Source organism: Mercenaria mercenaria, unplaced genomic scaffold (genome assembly GCF_021730395.1).
Source record: "Mercenaria mercenaria strain notata unplaced genomic scaffold, MADL_Memer_1 contig_739, whole genome shotgun sequence".
Lineage (NCBI taxonomy): Eukaryota > Metazoa > Mollusca > Bivalvia > Venerida > Veneridae > Mercenaria > Mercenaria mercenaria.
Genome location: NW_026463636.1, coordinates 32,609 through 48,782, shown reverse-complemented (window position 1 = coordinate 48,782; position 16,174 = coordinate 32,609). Strand labels below are relative to the sequence as shown.

Below are 16,174 nucleotides of genomic sequence, written 5' to 3'. Positions count from 1 at the left end.
TTGACCATAGGCCTAAGCGTTCTTGAGTTATCATTCGGAAACCGTTTTACTGTTCAGGGTCACTGTGACCTTGACCTTTAACATACTGACCTCAAAATCAATAGGAGTCATCTGCTGATCATTACCAACCTCCCTATCAACTTTCATGATCCTAGGCCGAAGTATTCTTGAGTTATCATCCGGAAACCGTTTTACTATTCAGGGTCACTGTGACCTTGACCTTTGACATACAGACCTCAAAATCAATAGGGGTCATGTGCTGGTGATGTCCAACCTCCCTATCAACATTCATGATCCTAGGCCGAAGCGTTCTTGAGTTATCATCCGGAAACGGATTGGTCTACATTCCGACCGACCGACCGACATCTGCAAAACAATATACCCCTCCTTCTTCGAAGGGGGGCATAAAAAGCAGAAATAATTGCTCATATATTTGGTAGAGAATTGCTGGTTTTTCCAGTGTATGTTTTTAAAGATGTTTCACTCCTGTGTCCTGTTATTGTCATAATATGCCGAGAATGAATGTTAGCCTCATCCAGAACATGTACTGTAGTTGCCCGGCACGAGTGATTCCTATATACTCTCGACAAACCTGCTTCCTTACTGATAATACTCATGAAGGTTCCGAGTCTGTAAAATACAAAAACTAGTTCAGCCAAACATTCATACATAATTGTATAATATATATTCAACAGATAAATTAATGTTAACCATTTTTTCACTTATAAAATATCGAGTTAAAATCTTCCTTTACAACGTATCACTAACTTTTTTCAGCATTTTATTGTCATAACCAACACCTGGTGTTCAGTATCTTAACAGTTTGGAAGCAGTATCAAGCAATGTGACTGCAAAACTGTATAACTTTATAAAAAAAGTAGTTATATACCAAATTTAATTTAGTGCTATACTGGAAATCAGGAAGCAATAAAAAGAAGCATACTTGTTGTGTCCCACTTTGACATTGTCAAATTAGCTGCCTCCGATTGGTACTTGCCTTGGAACAGGGCTGTGCAGAGTGGGTTGAGGCGCCTTAGGTACTTGACAAAGGACTTCACTGGACATCTTTCACTGTCTAAAATGTTGTAAATACAGTTACATATGCTGTAGATAATGCTATATTTAAAAAAAGGATTATATTTTAACTGGTATAGAAGGGAATTAGAAAAAAAGAGTGTTTTATTTAGTGAATAATATGAGATAATAAGCATGTTTTGAACTTCAATATACGGTGGCATAGAGGGGAAATAGGAAATATTTTATTTATCACGTGCGCACGTGTTAGCTTCCACGTGCGAACGTGTTAATTAACACGTGCGAACGTTCGCATAGGAAATACTTTATTTATCACGTTCGCACGCGATAGCTTTCACGTTCGCATAGGAAATATTTTATTTATCGCGTGCGAACGTGATAGCTAACACGTGCGAACGTGATAGTCATCACGTGCGCACGTGTTAATTAACACGTTTGCACGTGTTAGCTAACACGTGCGCACGTGATAAATAAAATATTTCCTATGTCCCCTCTATGCCACCGTATCAATCCCATGATGTGCATAAATTTCAACAAAATTTGTCTGTATGCCAGACAAATATGCCAGACAAAATGGAGTAACAGTCACTTGTAAGTAGGCAAGATTTATTAATAAAACAATTGTTGCCTTTTATGTTTGACCAATATGTGGATTTATCGACATCATAAAAACGATACCAACCTCGGGCTGCAACCTCAAGTTTCATGCATTTTTCATTTGTATGTTTGAAATCTTAGAAACAATCAACTGATCAGTCTGTTAATTTAATTCAAAATACCTTTTTTAACATCCTTCCATCTGAAAATTTCTGATTATCATCTTGGTGATTTTGGGTCGCAAAATCCCTTGTCATATATACGTATCGCAGGCCTTCTTCGTCTGTGGTGACAGCAAAGTCTTTTCGTGTGAGACATGCCAGATTTTCTCGTCCTCGCCTTCCAAAATGGAGCATGATGTCAAGGAAGACCTGCAATGTATAAAGTAATTTTACTTGTATGTGAAAAAATATGTAAAATTAAATCACTGAAACAAATGTAAACCAGGTTTCTGACTATAACATGCCTGGTTTAGCTTCGATTGTATTTCTATACAAGATACAAATTTTTCTTTAATAGTCGGGTGTCAACATTACAACATTGGCTATGAATAGCTATTGGACGACATAAAATCTGTGATAAATTATATTCATTATGATTTGTCTGTAAGTCAGACAAATTGGAGGAACATTCACTTATATGTAGAATAGAAAAAGTGGAAATTCCACAGGTCGCTCGACACGACAAACACGAAAATGTTGCAGGCTTGGTTTGATTGAGCCTAGTAGGCCGTATTTAATAATAAAACAAGTGGTTCCATTTAGGTTCGGTCAATATGTGGATTTATCGACATGATAAAAGCGATATGTTGAATATTTTATACCGAAGTAAATTTAGTCTGTGCAATATTTTTCCATATCCGACCGGTGTGTAACTTTTTGTATACGTTGTAATAATGGAAATTCAATGCACCTGTGAGTTGTCATCGCGTGTTCGCGTAAAATATTTCTGCGCGCCGGGAGTCACTTGAAAGGTCAGAGTGATACCGATAATGACTAAGTCGTTGATGATATTTAATAAGCTACAGATTTATTCATACCTTATACTGGAGATATATAGCACTATCGTGACTCATGAGGTAATCATACACCTTCTGTAAGTCATTATCAGATATAGATGGATGGTGTTCAATGGCTGCCTTTCCCTGGCGCTTCAACTCCTTTCCAACAGATTCGAATGCATTGTTTGCTGTCGCAAACTCATCATCTTTAGTAATGTCCACTTTATCAACTGTTCTGTGCATTTCTAGGTGGCGCTGTAAACCGTATCTGTACGATACGACGGTCGATTTCTTGTACAATTCCCCTTGCTTGTTTCTGGCCTCCATGTAAAATTCACCGATTTATCAGTTTAGGTCATGTTTTGGCATGTTTTCAAATTCATCTGACAATTGCTTACTTCTTAAATAGTCCTTAAAACACTTTACTGCTGTTGATGTCGCGCGTTTAGTATTTGCAGCGACTTTATTCAATATAATTTCTTGTTTTTCTGCTTGTGACATTTTAACAAAAAGCTTATTCGTACCTAAGCGATTTCGCACGTGACGGTTTTCGGTGCGGTCAATATGTATTTTAGGCCCAGCCCACCTGTCAATATGATAATTTATCACAGATCATGTGACCATGTTTAAACCAATCGCAATCAACAAAAAAAAGTCAATTTAATAATAATATATATCATAAACTTGTTTATGTATATCCGCTCAACTGTCAATTATATAGTAATTGTTCCTGTGATCAAATATGAAGTTTGGGTATTGTATACATTTACATGTCAATTTCATTTAAGCCATATTTTATTACATTGATCTTTTTTTTTTATTGTGGGCTAGGTGCTGAGAAAAGGGCCTTTAGGATATGACTTTGAAAACCAAACTGAATTGTGATTTTGTCACATGAAATGAAGTTTCTAGTATATTTCTTTGAAATTGCAAGTACAAATCCTAGTATTTTTATAATGATACAGACTAACAAATTGCTATACCTTTACCCAACCATGTTACAGTATTGACGTCAGTCACAAACAATAATCTAACAAGAAGTTCATGATGACCCTATATCGCTCAAATGTTAAACTTGGCCTTAGAATCATCAAGATAAACATGCTGACCTAGTTTCATGAAGATGGGGCCAAACATGTGGCCTCTACAGTTTTTTTTAAAGATTTTCCTTTGATTGAAGTGGTAACCTAGATTTTGACCCCACATGGCCCAGTTTCTAACTTGGCTTAGGAATCATCAAGATAAAAATTCTTATCAAGTTTCATGAATATATGGTAAAATATGGCATCTAGAGTGTTAACAAGCTTTTCATTTGATTTGACCGGTTGACCTAGTTTTTGACTCCACATAACCCAGTTTCACAGTTGCGCTTGGAATCATCAAGATAAGCATTCTGATCAAGTTTCATGAATATAGGATCATAAATGTAGCCTCAATAGTGTTAACAAGCTTTTCCTTTGATCTGACCAGATGACCTAGTTTTTGACCCAATATAACGCAGTTTTGAATCTGGTAAGTGAATAATCAAGATAAACATTTTGACCAAGTTTCATGAAGATATGTCATAAATATGGTCTCTAGGGTGTTAACAAGCTTTTCCTTTTGATAGTTTTTGACCCCACATGACCAAGTTTCGAACTTAGCCAGAGATCATCAAGATAAACGTTCTTTGCAAGTTTGGATTAAATCAAACGATAAATGAAACCTCAAACAGAAAAGTGTTCCCCTTTCTGGGACAGTAACAGTAGGCACCATGATGGAATCTAGCCGTTTTTCGAAAGGAACTGAGATCTTATGTTGACTTAAGATGTTTGTGAGCGTGGTTAAAATCGAATCTAAAATGTCACTTCGATTGTGTTCATTTGTTAAACATTAACAAATTCTGGCTCTTTTAAAGGTCAATCTTGGGACGTAACTCTGGAACCTATAACTGGATCTGACGGATTCATCATAGAATCTATTGTCGTTAAAGATATTTTGCAAGTTTGTATAAAATCAAACCATAAAGTCTTTATATCTATGCAAAGGCCAAAATAGCAAATTTTGGCCCTTTAAGGGGCCATGACTCTGGAATCCATGATGTTCTGGCCAGATTTCGAAAGGATCCGAGATATTATGCCAATACAAGTTGAGTGCAAGTTTGATTGAAATTGACTGCAAAATGTGTTCACAAGACATTGTGGGCAGACGACGACGGACGAAGGGCGATCACAAAGCTAAAAATGGATTAAATTTTAATCGGAGCTCATGGACGGATTGCGCTTCATGTGTTTGCCGATCAAGTCTGTCATTCGTTTCGCATGGGCTCGGAAAATGCCAATTTCATTTCTTATTTATATACATTGTAGTTCAGTTCCATTTGATTACAATGTTTATTTTAATATATTACTGTCGAGGGAAAGACTTTCGAAGGAAACTAGATATTTTACTACATGTAAACTTATATTGTTCTTAGATTTTAATGTATAACAAGGCAGTCTGAAAGACAGCTATATCCCCCGCCACTGTTAAGGATAGTGAAATGGTTGATGGCATTCGGTGGAAGCATTGAAGCTGTGAAGTATATATCACTGTCCATGTATAACGACATCAATGAATTTTAAAATCCTTCAAGGGGTGTATGTGATACAAAGTGGACACAAAATAGAAGGCTCAAATCTTTGACATTGAGTTGTGACCTTGACATGGAGCCGACATGGCTTACTCATAAGTTTTAAGCATCGTCTTGATGAGGTTATCATTTGACCCAAGTTTCAGGAAAATCCTTCAATGGGTTTAGGAGATATAGAGCGGACACTAAATGGAAGGCTAAAACCTTTGACCCTGAGTTGTGACCTTGAGCCGGCAGGGTTGACAGATGAGTTGTGCACATTGTCTTGATGAGATGATTATTTGACCCAAGTTTCATGAGTTCTACACATCGTCTTGGTGAGGTGATCATTTGACCCAAGTTTCATGAAAATCCTCCAAGGGGTTTAGGTGATGCAGAGCGGACACAAAATGTTACACGGACGGACGGAAAGACGGGCGGACGGAGACCATTCCTAAAAATGATAGGATGATTATTACTCAAACATTTGAGTTTAAATACCTACGTATGTCTATCTTTTTGACATTTTTAAAGCAGATATATTAGGGCTTGTAAAATACTTTTATGCCATAATGTATCTTTTCTCAGCTAAATAGGCACATTAGAAATGTATAGTTATTGACTTTTATAAGACTTTGTTATCCCTCTCCCCCGTAGTGTATGGAAGTATTTAAAGCAACAGTTCATAATTATTATTGCAGTTCAACGTATATGAAACTATATTGCTGACATTTTTGAAGCATTTTAGTCTTACTGAAAATGCGTAAATACTAGCGCTTTCATACCAGGAATTAAATAGGGGCGATTTAATGTTGACGTCGAAACATATAAAGAGGTCAGAGTTCACAGGCGCTAGTAACCCAAATGTCAAAACATACAAAATAGAGTTAAAAAGAATATAAGAAACAGTATATGAACTTCCGGAAAGTGTATCTGGTAGTAAAAAGCATTTGTAAATAGAAGAATAATCTTTACTTTTTTCTTTTACGTTTTAATGCCCATTCAACCATCATTTTCTGCGCAGTAGCCGTAACTAATACGTATATGAAATGGACGTATACGTCCAATTAGTGTTTTTCCGTTATTTTTTTCAAAGTAAACGACAATTATTTTTAAAAAGTCGCCTTACTGCAGTAGGTAATAATTTTTATACTTACTTTTTTTTAATTCGAATAATAATATTTCACAGTTTTATTAAGAAATATCAGCGCAACTGTGAATTGTCGTTTAAGGATTCATTTAATATTTGACGTTTCAAAATTTGAACATAGTCGAATCATAGAAAGTACGAGTTGTTTACCTGTAAGTTGAATAGCTTGTAAAATTTTAATATTGTTTTAAAAAAGTGATTGTCAGTTTACTGATTCATCATTGAATTCCCAAAAAGGGCTAATGTTAAAGGGCCACATTTTTAGACTACATATCTCCGTTTTGATGCATTTGCAGTAATGCCCTAGAGCTGAAATTTCCAAAAACGCAGCTGTCAAAATTGTTGCAAATATAATAAAACAAAAGATATAATACAACATTTCATTCTTGTATTTTCAATATGTGTAGGCCTTTAATATGGTCACATTTCGGGAATTCAAGGCATATCAGCAAATTGATACACGGTTTTCAGAAAAATACATCTATTTCATATGCTGTTCAATTTTGATGTAAAACAACTTTTTCTTTCTAAAAATTGGTGATGTTCAAATTTCAAAACATCAAATACCCATGGAGTCCTGTAAAGGATAGGAGCTTCTTTAATATATTTTCAGATTTTTCATTTTATGTGATAGATACCACATTTACATAAATGCAAATCTATATTTTCTTCTCAGACTTAATTTCTTTCCAATGGGCAAAAAGGAAATATTATTCTTTTATAAACTTGCATTTCAAATAATTGTCAGTTGAAATAATTATTGTCAGAATGAATGTAAAGTTTTGACATAGGCAATTCACATCGTATCTTTCGCAAACGTTGTTTACCGAATTAATGCTTACGATAAAAGATAAAAGGTAAGGGTAGATTTCTCGGAAGCACAGAGCACCACAAACACAGCCTCAGAGCCACGCATTTGCAAAGTAGGCCCACTGCAAAAAGAAGCTGTAAAGGAAAAATATTATATACGGGCTGGTTAAAAAATCCAAGTACATTTTAATTTTATGCAAAATATAGAAAAAGGGGAGAGGAAGGGTTTGGGGTAGAAAAGGGGGATGAAGAGGAAAGTGAAACAAGAATGAATATTCAAAAGGGAATGCTACGTTCCTTAATCACAGAACTTACATAGATAAACAGACAAGTAAGATAAAACAACACTGTAGGGCACCGCCCAAGCCACACAGACGCACAATTGATTAAACACACAAACGCACACACATACGCAGGAAGAAACAACTATCGGGCACCGCCTTAGGATTCCGGCAGCCAAAATTAAGATAGACGGTAACTGACTCATATAAAAGGGGAGGAATGCCAAATCAAGGGAGCGCAAATGCAAGGGGAAAGGAAGGGGGCGATAAGCAGAGTGAGTGTCACAAAGTGACATACGGGTCTCAACGTATCTGTAGTTAAAATACAGGTATTGCATCATCTTTTTGTAAATTTTTGCGTTATTGAGATAAATGTCAGGTTTTACGCATAAAATACCTGTCACTACTGGATGCACATACCATTAAGCATGGTTTAAAACCAAGTAAAATATCCATTAACATTGAATTGTTAATTAGCCCCATTAATTCCTGCATCACTTTATTTAACAGGTTTCACAATATTGATGGGTTACATGTTAAAATACCATTAAAACACCCATTTTTGAACATGAATCATGCCGTTAAAAATTTGGTTTGGTAGCTTAAACAGTTAATGGCTTTGAAAAAATAATGAAATTCTGTATATTTTAAATTTAAAAGGATAATTCATGACCCTTAACTTTGATTTAATGCCAATTAAATGTTAAGGTTCTGTACGATTTCATTTAAGAGTAAAATCAATGGCCCTTAACAGCAATGTGATACCCATTAAATCCTACATTCTGTAAAATGTGATTCGTATATTTTCAGAAGCACAAAAAATATCTTTGTTCGTTTTTGGCTTGCACTTGTCCCATTTAATGCTAATAATTCCTGTCCCATATTGTTCTAAAATGGACTTTAATCACAATAAGTACATTCTACACACACATCGTCTATAATGTATCATGATGTTATATTTAGTTGCATTAAAGTTATTTCCCCTTGATGTAGTTACGTCTTTTTTTCCAAATATTTGCCAAGTTGTGTTCCTACAAAATTCGGATTTATTTCAATGAAAGTCGGATGAAAACATATCAATTTGTTTTATAACATCAATCTACATTATTTTGGTAAGGGTAAATACGTATTGATGCATGCCACTTTTTCTGTATTTTGTTTTTCCTGTCCAAATAATCAGCATTTGTATAATAATGTGGGTGGGGTAAGGAATTTACATTATGAAATGTGTTCAGACAAGTTTAGATTTTCAATTTTTCCAATCCTTGAGTAGAAACTAAAGTTTATAGAGAAGTGAAAATTACACATGATTGTTAAGACTTACAGTCTGAATTAAGGTAACTTGACATGAACAACCAAGATGGCGTCCGAAATTAGGGTTGGTCACATTATTTACTCCTATAGACGATATGCTGCTACTTAGGTCTAAAGATGCATTTTAATCCTTTAATACACACATAAACAATTGTAAAAATGCATTTAATTTATAAAATTATAAAATCAAATGTTCTGAAACTCACCATGAAAACTAGTCAATTTTTGTGCGCATTTTGCGGAAAAGTTATGTATCCAAACTGAAAATAATTTATATCCTCATATGTTTGAATATGTCCTTCAGGTGCTCCACCTATGAACAAAAGAACTTATCCTCTGAGTTTTATGCTATTTGCTCTGGAATTTCATCAGTAAATTATAAATTTCAATATTTTGTTGCAAATAAATTCAGTAACAAGGGGCTATGCAGTTCCAAAAATATGTTTATCGTAAAACTCATGCAGTCCTTTGAACGGAAAATGAACCCAAACATAGCTGATTTTGGGTATATTACATTATGTTTTATGACCCTTTCATGTTCAAATGAAGAAATCCTCATCTAAACTGGCTCTGTATTTTTTGGGAGGCAACAGAAAATCAAGAAAATGTACTTTATCAATTACATTAAACATACATTAATTTAGTATGGCCTAAGGTCCACGCTTTCCATGAGATTTCCATGCAAGTCAGTAAAGTTTTGACATTGAGGGTTATTCAAACAGTAGCAAACACATTTTAACTAGGACACAGATTGAAAAGATTGTAAACGTTTTATAAAATTAAAATACAAACAATGTAGAATTACTAAGAAATGAACACATCACTCAAAACTCTTAATATGTGAGGATGTAAAGTCTCAGAAATAAGGACAAAGAAAACTTACATGTACTTTGAATTGTTTTAATGACCCTCATACTGCAGGCAGGTTTCAACTTTTTAGGGTGTAAAATACAGAAATTTATAATTTACTGATGAAATTCCAGTGCAAATAGCATAAAACTCAGTGGATAAGTTCTTTTGTTCATAGGTGGAGCACCTGAAGGACATATTCAAAGATATGAGGATATAAATTATTTTCAGTTTGGATACATAATTTTTCCGCGAAATGCGCACAAAAATTGACTAGTTTTCATGGTGAGTTTCAGAACATTTGATTATATATTTTTATAAATTAGATGCATTTTTACAATTGTTTATGTGTGTGTTAAAGGATTAAAATGCATCTTTAGACCTCTGTAGCAGCATATCGTCTATAGGAGTAAATAATGTGACCAACCCTAATTTCGTGACGCCATCTTGGTTTTCCCTGTCAAGTTACCATAAATTCATTTGGGGCATGGGCAGATCAATGGCTTCTTCGTTTCAATGAATGTGTGTGCATGGTACGCTTGAACGCTTGATTGGGGGAGCTACTTGTGATGCAATCCCTCAAACATTGCTCTTATCTGTTAAAGTGCATGCACCCGAGCACAAAGTACTGAAGGAGAGCTAAATTGTGATCACCCATTGTGCGCTGACATTGTTATCAACAGTTGCTTTTTGAATACACCTGACGCTTAATGTCTGTGCCAGTAAAAACTTGGTCAAAATGTTTTTCAATATAAAAATGTTGAATAGTTAAAACTATCCACATGGTCACTTGATCTATTAAACCGGTACCTGTAAACCCATTCATTTATTTTCTCATTTCATATGAACATATGACAGAATGAGGATACAATATGACAAATGTTTGTACGAGGCTGTTACATGTGTTTACATTACAAATTAATGAGAGAAAAAAAGAAGAATCAAATATTCTTTTAGCATTTTACAAAACAGTACATATGTATAGATACTATTACATGTGTAGTAATACGTAGTTTAAATCAATACGGCAAATATCAATATGAAGTTGATTATCTTAAGATGTCTAATTCTGATGGCAAATTTTCATGGCCCTTAATTTGATACACCATTAAAATATTACGAACTCATTAAAATAGAATATGACATGTTTAATGAGACCATTAATCATTTTTTAAATAATAAACGGCCATTAACAGGGTATTAAAACTTAATGGCCCCATTAGAATTAACTAATTAATGTGGAATTAATTGGTACTTTTTAATGGCACATAAATTCCATGCCAATTAAAAAATTTCATGGAGTTTTAAGGAGCCAATTAACTTATTTTAATGGTTTATGTTAAGCAGCTTTTCATGACCATCAAAGTCATTTTAACAAGGTATATTTTACCAGGGTTTTAATATACTTATTTCATGGCTTTTTAATATATGGCATTAAAACTATGGTCATGAAAATCCCATTAAATAGTAAGAAGTAATTGGTGAATTTTTATGGTGATCTGTTAAAACTCTGTTAAAATCGTTTGAAAAAAATTAAGGCCAATTTATGACCCTTTTAATGGCATGTGCATCCAGTAGTGTGTCACGGTTTTCTGTATTTTATAACTTAAATTTCCATGTAAAATACATTAAATTCGGTTCAGTAATAAAGATTGTAAATATTGTAATGCGTGTTAAATTGTTCCTGTAGTTTCTGTCCCCGGTTCGACTATCCTGTCACAGTGAGGAGCAAGAGGAAAGAAACGCTTACAGCAAACAAGACAACATACGCAACACAAAATAGGGGCACTGCCATGGAACGTTCAGTAGCCTATATAAAGGAAACGGGGGGTTTAAACGCGTTTATGGCATGCCAACCTCGCACGTACCCTATTTTCAACAAGTTTAACAACAGAATGTAAATAAAATCATTCCTTGCTGAGAAAGGCTCTAACATTAGTGAAAAAAAATACCAGATCATATACTAGTAAAGTAAAACTTAAAATTATGGTTTATCTTAATTACACTGGGATAGAAAAAGAACACATTTTAAAAAGAACTCCGTGTATAAAATGCACATGATACATGATTTATGGTGGCATATTTCTACATACGATAATCATAAAATTTTTAATAAAATTTTTATGAACTTTCGAGAAAAAACAATACTTTCCGCGAAAAATTGAATAAACTTTCGTTAAATCAGGAGAACGTTTTCGTGAAAATATTATCTGGTTAACGAGACTATCTGTCAAAATAGTGCCCTGTACTGCATAAAGATTATAGACCCCACTACGGTATGAATGTGTTATATCCACCTCAGGCTCCAACCACCACCTGTAAGAGTGTCTTCCACTTATAGAGATTTAATTATAACATTCAGATGGATTACATAATCAGCCCTTTTTTTTAACTCCCTTTAATATTTCTGTTCATTCCGTATCTGTTATCGTATGCAGTATTTGGCACTATTGTGTTTTTTTACATAGAACAAGAGTTTCTTCTCACGAAAAGTTTTTAAATTTTCACGAAAACTGTACGAATTTTCGCGAAAACTATCTGCTTAAGTAGATGCAGAAATATGTCACCATAATGATTAGAATTAGAATTACCAACTTCAACAAATAGTTGTGCATAGAAGGCCGATACACAGTGCTAAAACATATTTCTTAACGGTTAAGAATAAGATGTTTAGGTCACATGTTATGATTTGAAATGATTATAAGCTAGATAATTAAGTTTAAAAATATAGGCCATTAACCGTACTCATACAGTACAAGAATTTGGTTATTAGCATTCATCATTTGGCAAAAAGCATTAGTTTAGCATAAAGTGTATGACATTAAGCATTTTGTTCGTAGCTATTAGCGTTAAATATTCGGCAGTTAGCATTAATATGTCGGATCCAGCTGGCTAACGAAAGGTCGGTGGTTCCTAAAAGGTGCTCGCTCGTGATGAAATAATGCACGAAAGGGATCTCCCTCCAACATGAAAGCTGAAAAGTCGCCATATGACCATATTTGTGTCAGTGCCACGTTAAACCCAACAAAAAAAAAAGTCGATATTTAGCATTTTTTTTATTTTTCATTTTGCGTATGGCAACTAGCAAAACGCATTGGCCGTCCATAGTATGATATATGGAAGGCCGATGAGCTATGCTTATTGCCAAATGCTAAATGCCAAATACTTAAACGCTATATTTCAAATGCTGAATGTCAAATATTGACTGTCAAATGATACTCGTAAATGCTTATTGTTAAATGAGAACTGTGATACAATATATGCGAAATGATTATTGCTGTGTGCTTATTAACAATGAGCTGCATATATCAGTATATGAATGCATCCCTCTTTGTACATACTTTCGTCTCTATCTAAAACATTTTTGCGCAACATTTTAGTGTAAACAGTTTTTGTCCAATGTTTCTGTGGCAGAAGTAACATACCATTGTTTTAAATTAGGCTGGTAGAATATAACATGTCTTAAATTATTAAAAGTTTCATTTTTTAGGTTAAGGATAGCTTATGCTGTTAATTGCTAAATGGTATTGCAAATCGTCATTTTTTTAAATTTTATGAGTAATAACTGTTAATGATAATTGTATCTCAAATCTAATGAAAGTATTTTTGTTGTTTTAAAGCACATAATTTTCTACATTGTACCAATCTGACATTACAAACAAACATGTTCTTCCCGCCACAAGAACATTGGTTCGAATTACTCTTGAAATGTTTAGAAAAGAGTTTTTAATAGAGACAAAATTATGTAACAAAGGACAATGACTGTTTGAGGGATACATTCATACACTGATACATTAAGCTCTTTTTTTTTTAATAAGTACTCAGCAATTTATTGTTTGGCATTTTTTTTATTAACAAAACAATTATCAACTACAACATTTTATTAGCAAACATTGACAAGAACTTGCCTTTGGCTAATGAATAGTAAAAACACAGATAAAACAATGATTTGATTTATATGACGAATTATGTATAGGTTATAAGTATGGTATATCTGAACAATACATGTAATACGTATTAGTGATGGCTGTATGAACAGAAGAAATTACAGTTATCTTAATTATTAATTAGCCTTTAAACTTCTGCTTTTCTCACACTGTATGCCTCTTTAAGGTATTGACGAATATTTTTTTCTATTTCAATCCATTAGACAATTAAATAAATTGAGATTTGGCCACGAGATGCGCGGCAAAAATTTGGTGTGAATAATAGAATATTATTGACAAGTCATCAAGAACAGTTTGCATTTATCGTTTGACAATTACCGTTTGACAGTCAATATTTGTCATTCAGCATCTGGTAATTAGCATGGCGTAGTATGGCTTTTTATACTAATTTCCAATTTTATACTAATCGCCAAATGATAGATGGCAAATTTTTAATGCTTAATACAAATTACTTAATGCTAAATGCCAAATACTACATACAAATTACAACATGCCATATTCTTAATGCTTAAAGCCAAATGCTAAATGTCAAATAGCCTATGTCCATTGCTAATCGTCAAATGCTTTAGCTTTATGAGTTAATTAACTGTATCCCTTAAATCAATGACTGTTACTTTTATTCAACTTTCAACTTTCAACTTTTATATCAATACTTAGGCTCATACATAATGAACAGCAAAGCATCACAGTAAAGAAAAACATTTCAAACAATATCAATGACGGTACATAACATATGTATGTTTAGTGTAGCGATATATTAGGAAACGGCAACCTAATTTACTATACACTATATACTTATTTGTTACATGGATCATAAATGTATATGTTGTTTCGGAAGACAATTTAGATTATTTACCATCGCGATATAAAATTAAAATTAAAATTTATTTGTTTACTATTGCAGCTTTCCAAAGGCTTTGCGGTTTCCTTCATGTTGGTTATTAATGAAAACTAGCTAGTATTAGGGAAACGCCAGATTATCTTCTATTTAAATGGTTTCTAAGATTATGATTCATGTAACCAAGAACATTCATTCAAAAGATACATGTATACAAATACTTTTCAGTACATAACAAATTTACCATTACAATGATTCATGTAACCAAGGACATTGATATAAAAGATACATCTAGACAAATAGTTTTTAGTACATAACAAATTTACCATTACAGTACAATGTACTAACAAAACAATGAAATAATTCTATTTCAGCGTAAATGTATCAGACAATGAAATAGTATTTCAGCATATACGTATCAAATAATAGGGTACTATTTCACAATATATAACAATTATACAGTTTGCCTTAAATACTTATAGTTTTCATTATCTTATTCATAAATTAACTTAAGTTCCTAAGATCTTTATAGTTATCATTAGATAGTAATGCTCCAAATTTTATGATATTTGGTCGTTGGTAATACTTGTTGTCTATATATTTCTTTCTTATATCATTAAAGTGTGAACATACTAATACATAATGGAATTCATCACCAATATCATTACAGAATAAACATTTTCTTTCGTTTGAAGGTGTTCCTCTCCATCTTCCAACTTCTATTGGTAAACGATGGTGTCTTGTTAAAAATGACATCATTCTTTTACATAAATATGTAGGTAAAGTATTGATATACGTGCTTTGTTTATACAGTTTTATAGAGCTTATACATATTTGTATTTGATGTTCTTTCTATTTCCGCATACCATGTTTGTATGAAAATATCTCTTAGTTTTTGAGAACATGATTTAATTAACCACTTGGGCTTTGAAAAACTTTGACTGTACCATATTCCTGAGTATCCTGATATACAAAGTATATTTTTGATATTCTCAATCCATTTGGATTTAGTTTCTTTAGACGCATGCAATTCATAAATCAACTGATAAATTTTAGATGATACCTTTTGTTGGGCTACATCACCAGTGTTTTCTACAAGTTTTGTCCAAAAAGCTACAATTCTATTCTTTATATTTACAGAAACTGGAGTGATGCCTAATTCACCATAGATCATATAGGATGGTGTCAACTTTTTTTTAAACTGAAAACGTACTTATAGAATTTTAATGGAACTCTTTCTATAACATCAATATTACCAAAGCCCCAGATTTCACTTCCATATAAAGTATTGGTTTTACTGTTTTTTCAAAAAGATCTATCTTCATGTCAAAAGGTAGTGATAAAGTTCTAATCTTCCTCAAAAGACAGAATAATGCTTTGTTTGCCTGTTCGGCAATATGTTTTTGGCTTGTAAAAAAGCTCCGCTCCTAGAAAAATATATACCAAGATATTTATAATTATCGACCATTTCTACAGTACCGGTATCATTTCCAATTTTGAATTGGAGATTTCTTGGCTGTCTTCCTTTGCTAAAAATTACAATTTTTGTTTTATCAACATTTATTGAAAGTTCCCATTTATCACAATATATTTTGAAACAATCTAATGCATGTTGCATATCCTCTTTATTATCACTAAAATGACTGTATCATCAGCGTAGAGTAAAATGAACAATTAAAAAAAAAATCGTGAATCATCTGAGACTGACTCTTTAACGACACCATGTACATTAGTACCGTTTAAATAATCCTCTAAATCATTCA

The 16,174-nt window shown here is 33.2% G+C and overlaps 1 protein-coding gene across 1 annotated transcript; it reads right to left on the bottom strand.

Annotated features, from left to right (window-relative positions):
• Nucleotides 1–425: 425 nt before the first annotated feature.
• Nucleotides 426–2,959, bottom strand: LOC128554782 (uncharacterized). Its single transcript, XM_053536090.1, is given in 5 exon segments — nucleotides 426–630; nucleotides 944–1,001; nucleotides 1,004–1,104; nucleotides 1,825–2,003; nucleotides 2,672–2,959. Coding segments are annotated over 5 exon segments (831 nt in total).
• Nucleotides 2,960–16,174: the final 13,215 nt, after the last annotated feature.